Source organism: Cyprinus carpio, chromosome B22, assembly GCF_018340385.1.
Source record: "Cyprinus carpio isolate SPL01 chromosome B22, ASM1834038v1, whole genome shotgun sequence".
Taxonomy (NCBI): Eukaryota; Metazoa; Chordata; class Actinopteri; order Cypriniformes; family Cyprinidae; genus Cyprinus; species Cyprinus carpio.
Genome location: NC_056618.1, coordinates 2,170,193 through 2,186,410, shown reverse-complemented (window position 1 = coordinate 2,186,410; position 16,218 = coordinate 2,170,193). Strand labels below are relative to the sequence as shown.

General features: G+C 33.9%; 1 protein-coding gene and 1 pseudogene across 1 annotated transcript; one reads left to right on the top strand and one right to left on the bottom strand.

The window, feature by feature from the left end:
• The window catches only part of LOC109062242, a 995,865-nt pseudogene that overhangs the window by 169,479 nt on the left and 810,168 nt on the right, over positions 1-16,218 (bottom strand).
• On the top strand, positions 12,829-15,065 carry LOC109080896 (CD48 antigen-like). The gene is made up of 4 exons (XM_042748913.1): positions 12,829-12,862; positions 13,288-13,605; positions 13,677-13,961; positions 14,136-15,065. Exons 1-4 carry the CDS (start codon positions 12,829-12,831, stop codon positions 14,279-14,281), a joined length of 783 nt encoding a protein of 260 aa, XP_042604847.1. The 3' UTR covers positions 14,282-15,065.

Sequence of the window (16,218 nt, the reverse complement as noted above, 5' to 3'; positions counted from 1 at the left end):
GTGAGTCTAAACACTGACGTTTACTGAAATACATGAAGATGACGACATACTGTGGAATTTTGGAGCCAAAAAGATTGCTGAAATCAATAGAGCTACTGGAATCTTCATCACATATGAAGATGTTCTTGATGGAAGATTCAGAGACAGACTGCAAGCTGGCCAAACAGATTGGATCTCTTACCATCACAAACATCACAACTCAACATGCTGGACTCTATGGAACTAGAGATAAGAGGAGCAAAACTGTCTTAAAAAACATTCAGTGTTTCTGTCTATGGTGAATAAGAGGTTATTTATAGCATAGGCTACTTCAAACTTTTAAAAAGTTGACAAACCTAATTGTTATTATCCATATTTCTCTCATGTTTTCAGCTCGTCTGCCTGTTCCTGTCATCTCTTCACAATGTTCTTCATCGTCATCATCATCATCATCATCATCTTTTTTTTATTGGTGTGTTCAGTGTTGAATGTGGGTCATGTGACTCTGTCCTGGTACAAAGGAAAACAGTTTATTGTCCAGCATCAGTGTGTCTGATCTCAGCATCAGTCTCTCTCTACCTCTGGAGGTGGAATATCAGTATAAAAACCAGCTACAGCTGTGTGATCAACAATCCCATCAGCAACCAGACTCAACATCTAGACATTTTTTTTTTATTTTACTTTTTTTAAGGTACAGCAGGCTACAGCTGTGTGATCAACAATCCCATCCATAGAGAACTAGGTAATGTCCCCCCCACACTTTTCTGTAATAGCAGAAGTGGGATTTTGCTAAATTGTCATAATGAGACTAAAGTCAGTTTGCTGAAAATCACAATTCCGTTTCATTATTGATTATTTGCCCTCTCTCTCTCTCACCCCCCCCCCCCAACTCAGAATGCCATGGTCATTGTTGTGATACTTCGGAAGCTGTGATCCGATTGGTCCTCTCTGCATTTGGTAGCCGTGGCTACTGTGGTTTTTCTGGTTTATGATGTCAGATCTACAAGTGGAGGAGACAATAAACGGATATCATAAAAAACGTTGAGATCATGGAGCTTTAGTCTGTAAAGATAAAAATATATAGGCCTACAATCTAAATTTAAATTCCAGTTGAAATACAATTATCAATAAAGTAATATAATGAATGCAGTATGTTAAGACTTTTAGAATATCTGATCATATATGCAGAATTACTTTTAATTATCATTTAATTATCAACATTATCCAAATATTAATTGAAATTTTTGCAATAATTTAATGCAGAAATTAAATATTTATTGTCACTTGACTAATAATGGGAAAATATTAAATTAAATTTCATTTGTCAAAAAAACAAATAAATCCAGTATAAATCTGAAAATTTCTGTTTAAATAATATTGACCATAAACACAAAGTGGAACAAACTTTCCATCTCATACACACACATAAACACACAAATATAAACACAAAAAAAATACAGATTTCGAATGCATTTTAGAATGTCTAAATATATATTCACAAATAATATATCATAAAGTTGTGAGAAGAAGTTGAAGCATCAAGAAAAATGAAGTGAAAATGAAATGAGTCCCTACTGACCTCTACTGGATATATGAGGTCATTGCACCTTCTTTCCTTAACTAGAATCGCTTAAGTTTTTTCCACAAACCTGTAGATGACAGCATTCTATCCCTAACACATAGAGCAAAGTCCAAATACAATTTAGATTCAATTAAAAAAATGAATTCAAAATTTTAATGACAACTATACTAGTGTATACACGATCCCAAAATAACACAGGTTCATGCTTACCAAGCAATATTTTCAGTGAAAATATAATTTGCTTAAACAATGTTTATTTATAACATTCAAACAGTTTTATTTAAAACAGCAGACTGTTACATTTTTTCACATTCTATTATTAAAAAACTACAGTTAATTGATATACTTACAGTACAATACAAACATGCAAATAAAGTGCAAAAGTGACGACCCGATTCATATACTATGGGAATATTTTTTCAATTCATTTTCTCCATAAGGATTTCAAATTCTAATGAGTTCTAATGAACCAAACTCTCCAGCTGTGTGCTGGATCACAGTAATACAAAACTCGCTTTGAAGCAAAACAATGTGTATGAATTATTATACACTTTGCACATTATAGTGAATACAGTACTTTGACATATGTATGGGAAAATGTAAATTTATATACAAAAATACATTGCCATTTTTTATATTGCCATGTGATTTTGCATATTCCAAAATGATTTTTGCTACCCATATGTGTCCCTGGAGCACAAAAGCAATCATAAGTTGCTGGGTTTTTAGCAATAGCCGAAAAAACATTGTATGGGTCAAAATTATAGATTTTTCTTTTATACCAAAAATAATTAGGATATTAAGTAAAGATCATGTCCCATGAAGATATTTAGTAAATTTCCTACCGTAAATATACCAAAACTTAACTTTTGATTAATAATAAGTATTGCTAAGAGCTACTTTAAAGGTGATTTTCTCAGTATTTAGATTTTTTGGCATTCTCAGATTCCAGATTATCAAATAATTGTATCTCAGCCAAATATTGTCCTATAATAATATTTTTTATTATTATTATTTTTTTTTTAATTTACCTTTATGACTGGTTTTGTGGTCCTGTTTCAAATGTTTCCATAGATAAACAGCTCCTTCATTGCAGTTTGTGTCTATTAGTGGATGGATTTGGTTTGTGTGTCTACAAACTTACTAATTCTTACTAACTTACTAAATCATGATATGAAACTCTTCAGTATGGAGGAACATACCATTACCATACCTTAATTGTAGAGCCCCCCCCCCCCCCCTTTTCTTTTTCTTTTCTTTTCTCCCCCTTAGTTTATGTGGGATAAATTGGGTTGGGTAGGGATTAGGGTGATGTTCTAGTTATTTACATAATTTAATTAATCTATTGCTATGGATGTTTTAAAAAATAGCACTTTGTGTTGATTTTTACATATGCCATGTAGCCTATATGTTGTTATTTTAGAATCTGCATAACAATAAAAAAGAAATCAAGATTTATTTATATAAGAAATTAGAGTGAAAATAATATTGTGGTGGCATACTGTAACTACTGAGTTTTAGATGACTACTTTTAAAATAAAATAATTAAATAAACCTTATTTTAAAAAGCCGACGTAAGCCCTTTTCTGTGAATGTGCAAGACTTCCGGTGCATTAGCCGCTGAAGGGGATTTTTTTTGTTGTTGCAAAAATGATTCACTTCGGAAGTGATAGCAGGTCTGAATCGTTTATGTTGGCTTCGGGCAGTGAGGCAACCTTTTCTTGTTTACATTTAGATCCTTTGAATGAAATGAATACATCATTAGTATCTTAGTCAGAACCATTCTCACATAACCTGCTTTCTGGAATACCCCCCTGAAGTGGTTCAGAACAAAAATTACTTATCCTTAACCAAAAACTATTAAAAACATATTTTTGCTTTTTCAAAAAAAAAAAAAAAAAAACTTTTTATATTAATATAATATAAAAAAACTAGTTTAGTTTACATTGAAGTACTAAAATACTTAAAACTGATATTAAATTTTTTTATTTCTATAGAAAGATGAGAAAACAAACAAACAAAAGAGACAAAATTAAAACATAAAAATATTATAGACAACTAATAGTATATTAAAGATACTAAAATAACACTGGTACATGCATACCAACCAAGATCTTTTCACTGAAAATATAACTTGTTTAAATAAGAACATTTCTAACATTTAAACAGATTATTCACATTCAACACATATTGTTACATTTGTTCACAGTTTTATTAAATACAAATACATTATCAAAAGAAAATAACTTAAAAAAGTGACATTTTCATAGAGAACTACAATAGCAAAGTGCAGTAAGACGTAAAGCTTATTATTATTAGCATTATTGCCATAACCAGGAACAAAAGCCTACAATGAGAAAATGTCTATTCCTAAGCGGACACAAAAATGAATAAATAAATTAAACAATTAAATAAAAAAATACAAAAACCATAATAAATTCACATAAATATAAATACACTCACACATAATACATACTCTAACTGCATTTCTACAGTTTTGTAAAGCATCTCAATAAAACGAAGTCATTTTAAAATACGAAACGTTCCCATGTACCTATATATAATAGTACCAGATATGCTTTATCCATATTAAGATCACTGAAGTGTATTAATATGTCAAATCCATTTAGCTGTAAAGCAATGTCCATTTTTTTCTTAATGAAATGTTCCATATCAGTCCAGAATATGTGCAATGGGAAAACAGCATATATAGAAAGCATATATCACCTTTACAGGAATTGCAGGAGTAATAAAAATAATTCCAGCACGTTTTACTAGGTTTATCCATAACAACCGCAAATGACTTAGGTTTTACTGGTATTTTTAATTTTTCTTCACAAATTCTTTCTCTGTTAATAAATCTCCAGCACTGTTTAAAAGCCGACTAACTGATAAGATATCATTTTACAGCCACTGTATATATATGTATATACTCCAGTTCTGTAAGCTGGAACTATCAAATCATTAGAGCACGATTTAAGACATTCAGACGATTACATCACTAAAATGATCTATGCTTCCAGTAACAGATGATTTAACATTTCCAGACCAGGTAACGGTAAGTGCCCTGTGATAAATCAGTGTGACCATTGAGAACTTGTTTTTGCCGCTTCACTTAAATGTGAATAATGCATCCGTGTCTTCACACTGATCCTGTTGGGATCCTCTCCGATCTTGAGGGCTTTCTTCATCTGTACGACAACAACAAATCACAGAAGTTAAAGAAAGACAAATAAACACTGTCAGTGACAGCTACAGAAAGATATGAAATCACACACAGAGTTAAATGCTAATTTTGCCAATAAAGGTGTTTTCCTCTCATTATGTTATCTGCAAGTAATACTTGCCCTTCACGGAGCTCCTGAGGAGATTCAGTGAGTAAATCACTGCAGCAGCTGCAGCTGCAGCCATCAGCAGAACAACAGACACATATATCCCTGCTTTAACAGCTGAAGACACACCTGAATCTGGAACAGAAGAGACAGTCATTAGTGAATTTGTCATATCTATAACAAACAGTATAAGATATCAACAGGTTTGAGGGAGTCAATACTGTTTTATACAGTGATGTCAAAACCACCAATGCTTCCAATCAAGGCACTACAATAAAAAGAAGTAATGGTATTGATCTTCACATTCCCCTGTAAGAGACGCTTTTCATCCATAAAGCCATAATTATACTCACCAGTCACAGAAAGAGTGAAGCTCTTAATGCTGGTGACAGTGTAGTAGTTTCTGCTGGATTTGATCTTTAGTTTATAATCTCCAGAGTCTGTGGTTCTGGTGTTTGTGATGGTCAGAGATCCAGTCTGATGATCCAGCTCCAGTCTGTCTCTGAATCTCTCATCACAGTGAACATCTGTACAGATGTGAGTCTGTTCTCCAGTGATTTCAGCGATGAGAGAGTCATTAAAACACCACGTCCTCACATCATTTGGATTTTTTACTCCAGGAGTGTCTAAAGTGACAGATTCTCCCTCCTTCACTGGCTTTCTCTTCATTTCAGCAGCAGGAACATCTGAAACACAAACCAAAAGCTGCTGGAGGAAGAACCTCTAGAACAGGGAACAAACTTATTTAGCATATTCAGTCCTGGAAATGCTTTAGTCAGAAATGTGATGTTGAGAACTTGAACTGAATCTAAAACTAATGGCTCACCAGTGGACACAGATTAGTTTAAAATCATTGTTCTGGTACAGTGAATGCCTGAAAGCAACTCTGAATGATACTATTATAATAAACGTTAATTATGTGATTTGAATACATATAACTTGCCTTTAAACATACAATAATGACTCACCCTTTACAACAACTTTGAAAGTGTTTCCAGTGTGTCTGCTGCTGAAGGTCTGTAGTTGATACACTCCACTATCTGAGGTGCTGGTGTTTGTGATCGTAAGATCACCAGATTGATGATCCAGCTTCAGTCTGTCTCTGAATCTCTCATCTTCTTTATTACACTGAACATCAGTGCAGTTATAACGGAGATCTCCATTGATTTGAGCGATGAGATCATCAATAAAATACCATTTAAATCTTTCTCGTTGGTTTATTGTGATATTAGTGTGAAGAGTGACTGAATCTTCCTTCATCACAAACACTGACACGGGTTCTGTGCCCACATCGGATGCACCTGGAGAAGAAATAAACAGATTATTGTAAATCTCTTTTTAGATAGAAGGACAAATGTGACCCTGGAGCACAAAAGCAGTCATAAGTAGCATGGATATATTAGTAGCAACAGCCAAAAATACATATTGGTCAAAATTATCCATTTTTCTTTTATGCCAAAAATCATTAAAGATCATGTTCCATGAAGATATTTTGTAAATTTCCTACTGTAAATATATCAAAACTTAATTTTTGATTAGTAATATGCATTGCTAAGAACTTCATTTGGACAACTTTAAAGGTGATTTTCTCAATATTTTGATTTTGATTTTTTTTTTTTTTTTGCACCCTCAAATTCAAGATTTTCAGATCCTAAAATAAGGTCCGATCCTAACAAACCATACATCAATGGAAAGATTATTTTATCAGCTTTATAGACAACACATAAATCTCAATTTCAAATAAAATTTTCTAGTTTTGGCGTCCAAGGTCACAAATGTTTTTTTTTTTTTCTTCTACAGATCATAGACAAATCTTTCTGAATTCATAATCTTACACATGCAAACAAATAACAGAAGAACATCATTTTATTTACACATTCACTCACCAGTCAAACATGCATAAGTATATCAATAAAATCTAATACACATAAAACGCACTTCCTGATTTGTATAGCCTGTTCCATACGGTATCAGAGCCTTAGATACAAATACTATCCCTTCAAAGGAATGCAAAAATACCTTATTGTAATCTCCCACAAAATTACGACTTGAATAATGCAATTTCATGTTTTTATTCAAAATATTGCTTTCATATACCAATTGGGTGTTGCAGGTATTTTTATAAGGAGCGTGTGCGAGACGTGGTTTTAAATGGTATTTATTTACCATTATATGAGTTATGAGTTATATGATGTCACACTTCTCTAGTAAGTTTGGTCTGTGTGTGAAGTCGCTGAAGGCAGTGGCGTGACGCAAATCTGTGAATGAATGTTTCGAAGTGAAGTGAACTTTTTTTTTGTGAAGTGAACTAGATCATGGGTCTCGGGAAAACACCGGTTCTCCATCAGATAGTAAATATCATACGTCTAAAACTATTTATTTATTGTTTTTTCATCGTTGACATAAAGACGAACTGTAACAAGTAAATGTCTTACCGTTCAGAAGTAGTGCAAACAAAGTAACGGTAAACTTAGTTTTCAGCATGTATTCTCCGAGCAAAGCCGCCATTGATCATTTTCACAGTTCCACGATCTCAGGAAGTGGAAGTCGTCATTTCTTAGAACTTTCGAGAACTTCTCTCAAGCTCTTTCACACAAACAGTATATACCAGGAACTCAACGGTAACTATATAAAAGGTTGCGAAAATGACAATGGATACAATTAAATAAGTTAAAAAACAAAAAAACAAAGATAATGAGGGACTTCGATAAATATTACTGTTTGTTAAAGACTTTAACACATCTTTTTTGCTTTACTATTTGTAAATAGTTTCACCATCTCATAATATCATTGTAATTATGTCGGAAATAATTCAAAATTTACCATAAAAACAAGACTGGAATGTTTGTAATTTTGTTGAAAATAGAATATTATATTTTTATATAGGCTATACACACACACACACACACGCACACACACACACACAATTTTAAAACAGCTTTCTTCAAGCGGGAGTTTAGAATCCGTTTTGCACATACAAATTGAGAGACATCATTGCAGTTTTTGTTACATTAGACGTTTATAGCCTATTTCATATTATTTTTCCAATATAGGACACAAGGGGGAGTATTACAATCTAATTGTTATAGGTGTCATATGATGCTATTTTAAAGATCATTATGGTGTATTTGGTGTAACAGAATATGCTGACATGCTTTAATGTTCAAAAAAATACATTATTTTACAAATACTGTACATTATTGTAGGTCCTCTTTGCCCCGCCTCTCTCAAACGCCTAGTTTTCTACAAAGCCCCTCCTTCTGACAAGCGCAGTCTGCTCTGATTGGCCAACTGGCCCAGTGCATTGTGATTGGCCAAACACCTCAAGCACTCTTCGGAAATGTAACGCCCCTTTCCATAATCGCGAGCTTCATCTTTCAAAATAAATGTAAAGACAGTTAATAATGTCCTTAGTTTTACCATCAGTTCAAGCATGAAATTAAGAGGGACAGAGTCACGTGACAAACACAGAGTAGCTGCGTTTATGTGAACCCAACTAATCTGATAGTAAGCTGCGTTTATGTGAACCCAACTAATCTGATAGTAAGTCACATGTAAACACGTCAATCGGATCGAATTGGCCAGATCCGACTACAATTTCGATCGGATTGTAAGGGGTGGTTTATTCCTTTTGTAATCCGAGCAAAGGACATGTAAACACTTGATCGGATTAAAAACCGAACCTGGAAAGTACTGCGCATGCACAGTCACGTAGAAATAGCGTAATGACGTATTCATTATGACGAATAACGTGTCATATATAAGTATCCCGTCATTATAAAACTCCCCTTTCACTAGGCATCTGTGAAGTGGAGCAGAACAACACTCCACCAGAGTCCTTGTTTAAAACTCTCATCAACAAACGACTGGTTTTGGGTGCGGGAAGGGGCACTTTTAATTTTTTTTTAAAAAATTTTTTTAAAGTAAGCAGTACTGCACAACAGTTCATGTGCTAGTCATCACCTTATTCCCAGACAGCAAGCAGTTTTGGCCCAGATCCGGCCCACATCTGGCCCGCGTGAAATCCATCCATGTCTGGGATTAGAACACTAAGTAGATAAATATCTAGTGTGCTTTTTAAAACAGTATGCGACAACAGTGGGAAACTCTGTATATTCATGCAGTGTGCATGTCAAAAGAGTAAATCCGATCAGAAGCTTGTGACATAAACGTGCATATCAACGTTCGGATTCGTCAATCAGAATGAACTCATTCCGATGAAAGCAAGAAGTGTCCATGTAAACACACCTGATGAAGCTCGTATGTGTCTGCAGTACACAAGCCACAGACGGTTAAGACAGCTGACTCCACTGTGTGACCCTCTCTCTCTTTCTCTTTCTCTCTCTGTCTCTCTCTCTCTCTCTCACACACACACACACACACACACACAGATGTACACGACATGCAGAACTCCGCATTTGAACATTCAGTAGCAAATACTTAAACTAATAACAAAAGATACTTATAGTAGCTGATTCAGATGCGGCAGATTGTCATAGCAAAGTCAGAATTACCTCCTCTCCTAGGTTTCCACACAGTGATGCAGAGATGTTTTGAATGAGCAGTTTAAGGATTTTAGGATCTTTGGATTTGAGACTTTAGTCTTTGCAACTTCACAGATCTTCTTTATGCACCAAGAGCTTGTAACACTCCAAAGAGAAAGGAAAAGTTGAAATCGCATCATATGACCCCTTTTTTTAACCTCATAATATCTACACCTTCTGAATGGATATAAAATCTTATTTTTATGTGTATTGGGCCATCAAATCCTAAAATGTGATCTTATTCTGAGTTTATCTTTTCAAAATGAATGTAATTACCGAAACTGTTCAAAAAGTCTGTATATGTTACTAAGAACGTAAAATTTAGTAGGGAGCTAGGGACATGTCCCTACCAATATCCAGACACTACCAAATTGTCCCTAGCAATAATTATGATATAACAAGTAAATATATGTGAAGCCTACAGTATGTTATGATAGTTGCTTTTGTTTTTTTTTTGTATGCGTAAGAGGGTGGTTCATATGATTTTTATTGAGTTGTTTGAGTAAATATGTTTGACAACAGGGGTGGATTTAGTGAATTTGGGATGGGGCCCTATACATTTGCACATATTTACCTAGATCAACCTTGAGGTTCATTTTTTTTGCATGTTGCTGCAGTGATGCCCCTTGTATCCATTGTTTCTACATTTTTCATGTACATGTTATAATGTCTTTCTTTGTAGAACACGAAATAGCAATTGATTTACAGCTAGATACAGGTTTTCACAATAACATTTAAAAAAAATGGGATTAATGAAAATGCAAATTCATTGCACTGTGGCACAAATTTATGGCAGTGTGTGTTTGGTAGCACATGGCACCAAGGAAGGGTTAATACCTGAAAGTGTTCTGCAACTTTGCACATTTGGACCTTTTTGCATATATTTTTATGACCTCTGAGCAAAAAATGAAATAGGCTCAAGCTTTTTTGGGTGAATCTGCACAAGTGCGGATCTCTTACATTTTTGTATTATAATTATTTTTACTACAAATTTAAATTTAAAGGAAACTATACATTCACACACCTAAGAATTAAACCAAAAAAGTAACTGCATGCATCCTCTACTAGGGTCCTTCTCAGAAACGTGTAAGCGGCATTTAAAACAATAAACATACAATACGAACTGTTGCTCAGTGTTTACAGTTCATGATGTAGCCTATTCCTTTGCGGCAAGCAGGATACACAAGAAGCACATTCAACTCGGACACACAGATGGTTGTCGTCGTAATAAACACCATAAACGGAAATCAATCATATGTCTGCGTTTAATGCGCATCTGGTATTTTAGGGGGTCGTTGGCTTTTCGGGGCCCAAGGCAGTCGCCTACCTTTGCCTAATGATGCAATGGTTCGGAGGACGTGCTTTTTGAATTCATTACAAGAGATGTCAAAATTTGAAAATGAATGGCTCTTTCGATCCGTGTTTTTTTTTTTTTTTTGCTACTGAATCACTTGAAGTGAATGATTGAAGCCACGAGTTTGATTCAGTCGGAGCATTTCGCGTCTTCATCCATGTTATAGGACGCTGTCAGTAATGGCTTAGCTTGCTAGTTTTATGACATTACCTGAAATAAACAGAAATACTAATATGTAGATACTAGAATATAATATGTACCTTAAAGGTACATATTAGTACCTAAAAGGTACAAAAGTGTACCTTTTGAAAAGGTACCGCCCCAGTAACATCTTTACTACCTTATTTTCTGAGAGTGCACTACAAGTTTACCCAATTGTATTTCAGCACTCCGGGTTGCCAGTAGGCGGAAATTTCATTTCATTCATCGTAAAGTATGCTCGTTCCTGTTAGGGTCGTCAATCTGGCAACCTCTGTGTGCCTCAAGTCTGAGGAGTAGGGGCCAGGTGAAAAAACCCTCTCCAATATTTTGAATTGTTCTGCAATACCTAGTTCAACCACTCGGTGTCAATACAGCACCTTTAAACAATACAAAACATCAAACCATTAATGCAGTACAGTTATAAAAATAAAAAAAGTATACAGAAATACAAATAACAATGGTTTTATTATAGTAAAAGTGTAGTAACTGTTTTTTTTGTATAACCACAGTTTCACTACAAATACCATGGTTAAACTACGGTTAGTGTAGCAAAACCAGTTAATATGTGGTTACCGTGTAAACACAGTAAAACCGTTAAACTAATAAAATTGTTAATTTTCGTAAGGGATGTGTTGCCACCAGGTTAACCAAAAAAAAAAAAAAAAAAAAAAAAAAGAAAAGGAAAAGTAGTCAAATAAATGTACAGCTTAAGTGGACACATGAATGAATATAGAGATACAATTTTTACTGCTTTTAACAAAGCTTTGGATAGTTTCCATACTTGAAAATTGTCCTTAGCAATAATTTTGATCAAGCAATTAAATGTCTGTTGTCTGCTGTTATGTCTCCACCAATGCTAAAATAATACGTATGTCCTTGTGTTAAAATGAACAATCGTACTTGCAACAATATATGTCCTTTTCAAACCAGTCTTTTTGGAAATTAGTTTTTTCTATATCACTTCAAAACTTTCCATAAAAAGTTGAATTGGTAGGTTCCCCCACATCAAAGCTGCATTTCAGTAAAAATTCTAGTCCACCATTTTGGCTTTGTATCATATTCTAGTCTCCTCACCAGTGCCAGCTGTGTTATGTCTTCAGTAATACATAATATGCAATAATCTTGTTTAACCTCTGACCTGTAGGTCTCATATGGTCTCATTTTTCAAACATCAGCTTTGATGGACTGATTCAGTACTGTATTTCATTGTTAAGCAGTGCTTTCAGACTGTGAGATTCATAACAGCAGAACAGGAAGCTCTTCACCTTCAAACTAAACTCACATGCAGTGAATGGTCACTCACACCTACAAGCTGCTCATCCAGCAAATCAAACACGTTTCTAAAGAAACAGACCACAGAAGGTTTCACTTTGACTCAGATGAGCTGCTTTGTTACTTAAGTCACGCAGGACTTAAGTTTGTGAGATCGACACCGGTGTTTGCTTTTTGTTTTTGTTTGTTTTTCAATTCTCGACATTTTAGAGAATTTAATTATTTCAGCCATTTCAAATGATTCAAAATCTAGGAAGATTTACATAACATCCCATATATTTAGCTTATATCCAGTAATTTCTTTCAAACATTATCAGTGTTAAATGATAAAAACAGGTTTCCCACCATTAAGAATGATTAAATATTCAATAAGAGAATTTATGTATAACTATAATATATAAAAAAAAAACCTGCATGTGCATGTGTGTGTGTGCGTGTGTGTGTGTGTGTGTGTGTGTGTATGTGTGAACTAGGAGGGACAAAACTTTGTCGGGGGGAGTTTCTTTTAAGCGGAGGGTCTTATTAGAACAGACTTTCCCCGAACGGCTGAAGAAAATGCTTGACATGCTTGTTTTGTTCTGTTTGTGGCATCTGATTGGTAAGTCATATATATATTTGTATGGTTTAATGTCATAAGCTAGGATCATTTTTCATTTTTCAGTTCTTTATAGATATATCAAATCAGACATTATTGTGAAATCTACTTCAGTTTCGATTCTTTGCCTGTTACATGTGTTTCTAGACTTGGAAAATATTCTAAAGTACTGTAGTGATTTTCAGTTTCTCGCTTTTTTTATTTTATTTATTTTAATCAGGGACAACGCACATTAATAATACATAAATATGTAAAATGCACCAGATTTAGCCAATACTGGCTAATCATGTTACATGACATGCAAATGGAAATCCTCTGCAGAACTTTGCAGAAAATTGCAGTAAAAATGACAACTACAAAAGTCATGGAAGGCTTTGTAAAGCGACAACAGTCTTGATCTGTCAAATCTGGCCCTGTTTGTTCATCAGGTGTGTTTGGTGAGTCTGTGTCAGTGGTGGAGGGAGATTCTGTTCATCTACACACTTATGTTACTGAAATACATGAAAACGATGACATGCAGTGTAAATTTGGAGCTGATCACTCACTTATAGCTGAAATCAGTAGAGCTGCTGGAATCTTCTCCACATCTTATGTTCTTGATGAGAGATTCAGAGACAGACTGAATGAAATACATGAAAATGGATCTCTGACCATCACAAACATCACATCTGAACACACTGGACTCTATAAAGTAGAGATTACTGGACTGAAACTGTCATCAAAAACATTCAGTGTTTCTGTCTATGGTGAGTAGAGATCATAATTTAATTGCATTACAAAAATATGATTAATCATATGACATTGTTATTGTTTCCAGCTCGTTTGCCCATTCCTGTCATCAGCAGTAACTCTTCACAATGTTCTTCTTCATCATATTGTTCACTGGTGTGTTCAGTGGTGAATGTGGGTCATGTGACTCTCTCCTGGTACAAAGGAAACAGTTTATTGTCCAGCATCAGTGTGTCTGATCTCAGCATCAGTCTCTCTCTACCTCTGGAGGTGGAATATCAGGATAAAAACAGCTACAGCTGTGTGATCAACAATCCCATCAGCAACCAGACTCAACATCTGGACATCACTCAACTCTGTCACACATGTTCAGGTATGGCAGTGCTAATACGGTTATTTTTTCACACAAAACTAATTAAGTCACCCATATACTTTTTTTTTCCGTTTCACAAAATAGGGATAATTTTTATAGCATTACAGTATGTTTTAAGTTTCTCACAGGGACTAAAGTCACTTCGTTGGAAACTACAGCTCTGTTTTTCCCCAGAAGTCCACATCTACTGCTGCGGTTTTACTGAAGCTGTGATCCGATTGGTCGTCTCTGCTTTGGTGGGCGTGGCTACTGTGGTTGTTCTGGTTTATGACATCAGATCCACAAGAGAAGACGAGAAGCAGATATCATACATATTATGACATATCTTAAGGTTCTATGAAGATTAAGATAAAAAAAATAATGAGTCTCAACCAGTGGCTTCCCCAGTTGCCCCAACTTATATTGATTATTGATACTTTGGGCCAGTTTTCCAAGACGTGATCTTTTTTTTTTTCCCTCTCTTGAATGGATGGAAATTGTGCTTTTTCACACGCTTTATGTAAGATTCCAGTATCAGTTGTTTCATACTGTACTTTGATTAATCCTATTATTGTCATCATAGACTCTCGTTTATATAGTTATATTTAGATCCGAGTAGATTAAATATTATGGAGCAATCTGTGATGTCTAGCAGTAAATGTAAGGTACTGCAGATACATTTGAAATCGTTTGGTACGATGCTGTAAGAGCTTCATGAGGAAAGCTATAAGTGAATCAAAAAGAAAGTCTAGTAATGTGACAAAAAGAGAAATAATAATGTATTTCAAACATCTAAGATCAAACTACGGATGGACAGTGATATAATGAACACAGTATGTTAAGATTTTTTGAATATCTCATCAAGTAAGAAATTACTTAAAATTTCTAATTTAATTCAACATTTAATTAAATAAAAATATCCTCTATATATAGCAATAATTTTTTGCAGAAATTAAATAGGCCTAGTTGATCTTTTGCATGTCACATGACCATTAACGACATCAGAGACCCGTGATCAATGTGTGGTTGATTTAGTGAAACTAACTTAATCTCAGAGCAACTTTAAGTAAATGGTAAATAAAACATTTAAAAATGTTTATAAAACTGAAAAAAAAAAAAAAAAAATAGACATCTAAATAAGTAATAACAATTGCAAAATCAAAATGACTAGATGAATTCACATTAAAATCATTAAAATATGAAACCTACTCAAAAATAATTCAAATTTGAATGACAAAATTAGGATTTTATTGTTTTAAGGTAGGTTAATTATATTTTTGCCTAAATGGTAATTTATAACATTCAAAATGTTTCTTAAAAACATCAGATGTTACATTTTCACATTCTGTTATTAAAAGCAACTGTAAAATTTATAGTTACAATACAAAATTTTTAATATTGTTATTAAGTGTAATATTTATTCATTATATGAATGTAATTTTTGTGATTGTTTTTATCAGTTTTGTTTTTTAATTCTGAGGAGTTCTAATGAACCAAACAAACCAGCTCTGCACTGGATCACAATCATACAAAGCTTGTTATGAAGCAAAGCATGTATGAATTATTATACACTGTGCACACTGTAGTGTTAATACAGTATTGATGCAGTGTGCATGACAAATCAATTAAAAACTGACAGTATGTGTGCATATCTTCTTCACATAGAATTTGTAAATTAAATAATGGTGACTGTCCTGAGAACTCATGGTAGGTTTGTTTTAAAGCTTTACACACTTTTATATCCGTGTAAATTCAGGCTTAAATGCTGAATTGAGTGTTTCCATCTTATTGTCACAAAGCATTTGTAGTATGGATTTATGAAGATAACTGAATACTAAAAATAGGTTACCGTTTAACTAAATACAAATAATCTATTAAGAAAGTTTAACAATGAATAAGCGCCACCTACTGGTCAAAACTCTAGAAGCGTGAAGGAAAACTCGGGAAGCGCATTTGTAAGTACAGATCAGCGAATAAAAGAAAACGGTTGCAAAACAGTGTATTAAAAACGAAGTCAAAGATTATGCCTGCATTTTTCTTTTATCAGTTTCAATGACATTTTATTCAATTTATATTTTTATATTACACATTCATTTTAATTGGCACAAATGTAATTCCATACATGCTAAATGATAAATTTAAATCTATTCCAGATGAATAAGCGGTGACTACCAGATAATGTTTTCCATAACTAGTAACAAGTGCATGCTTTATGATTAAGAAGTGTGGACTAAAGAAATTCAAGTTAAAGCTCAACAACATCAACTAAAGTGCAGAT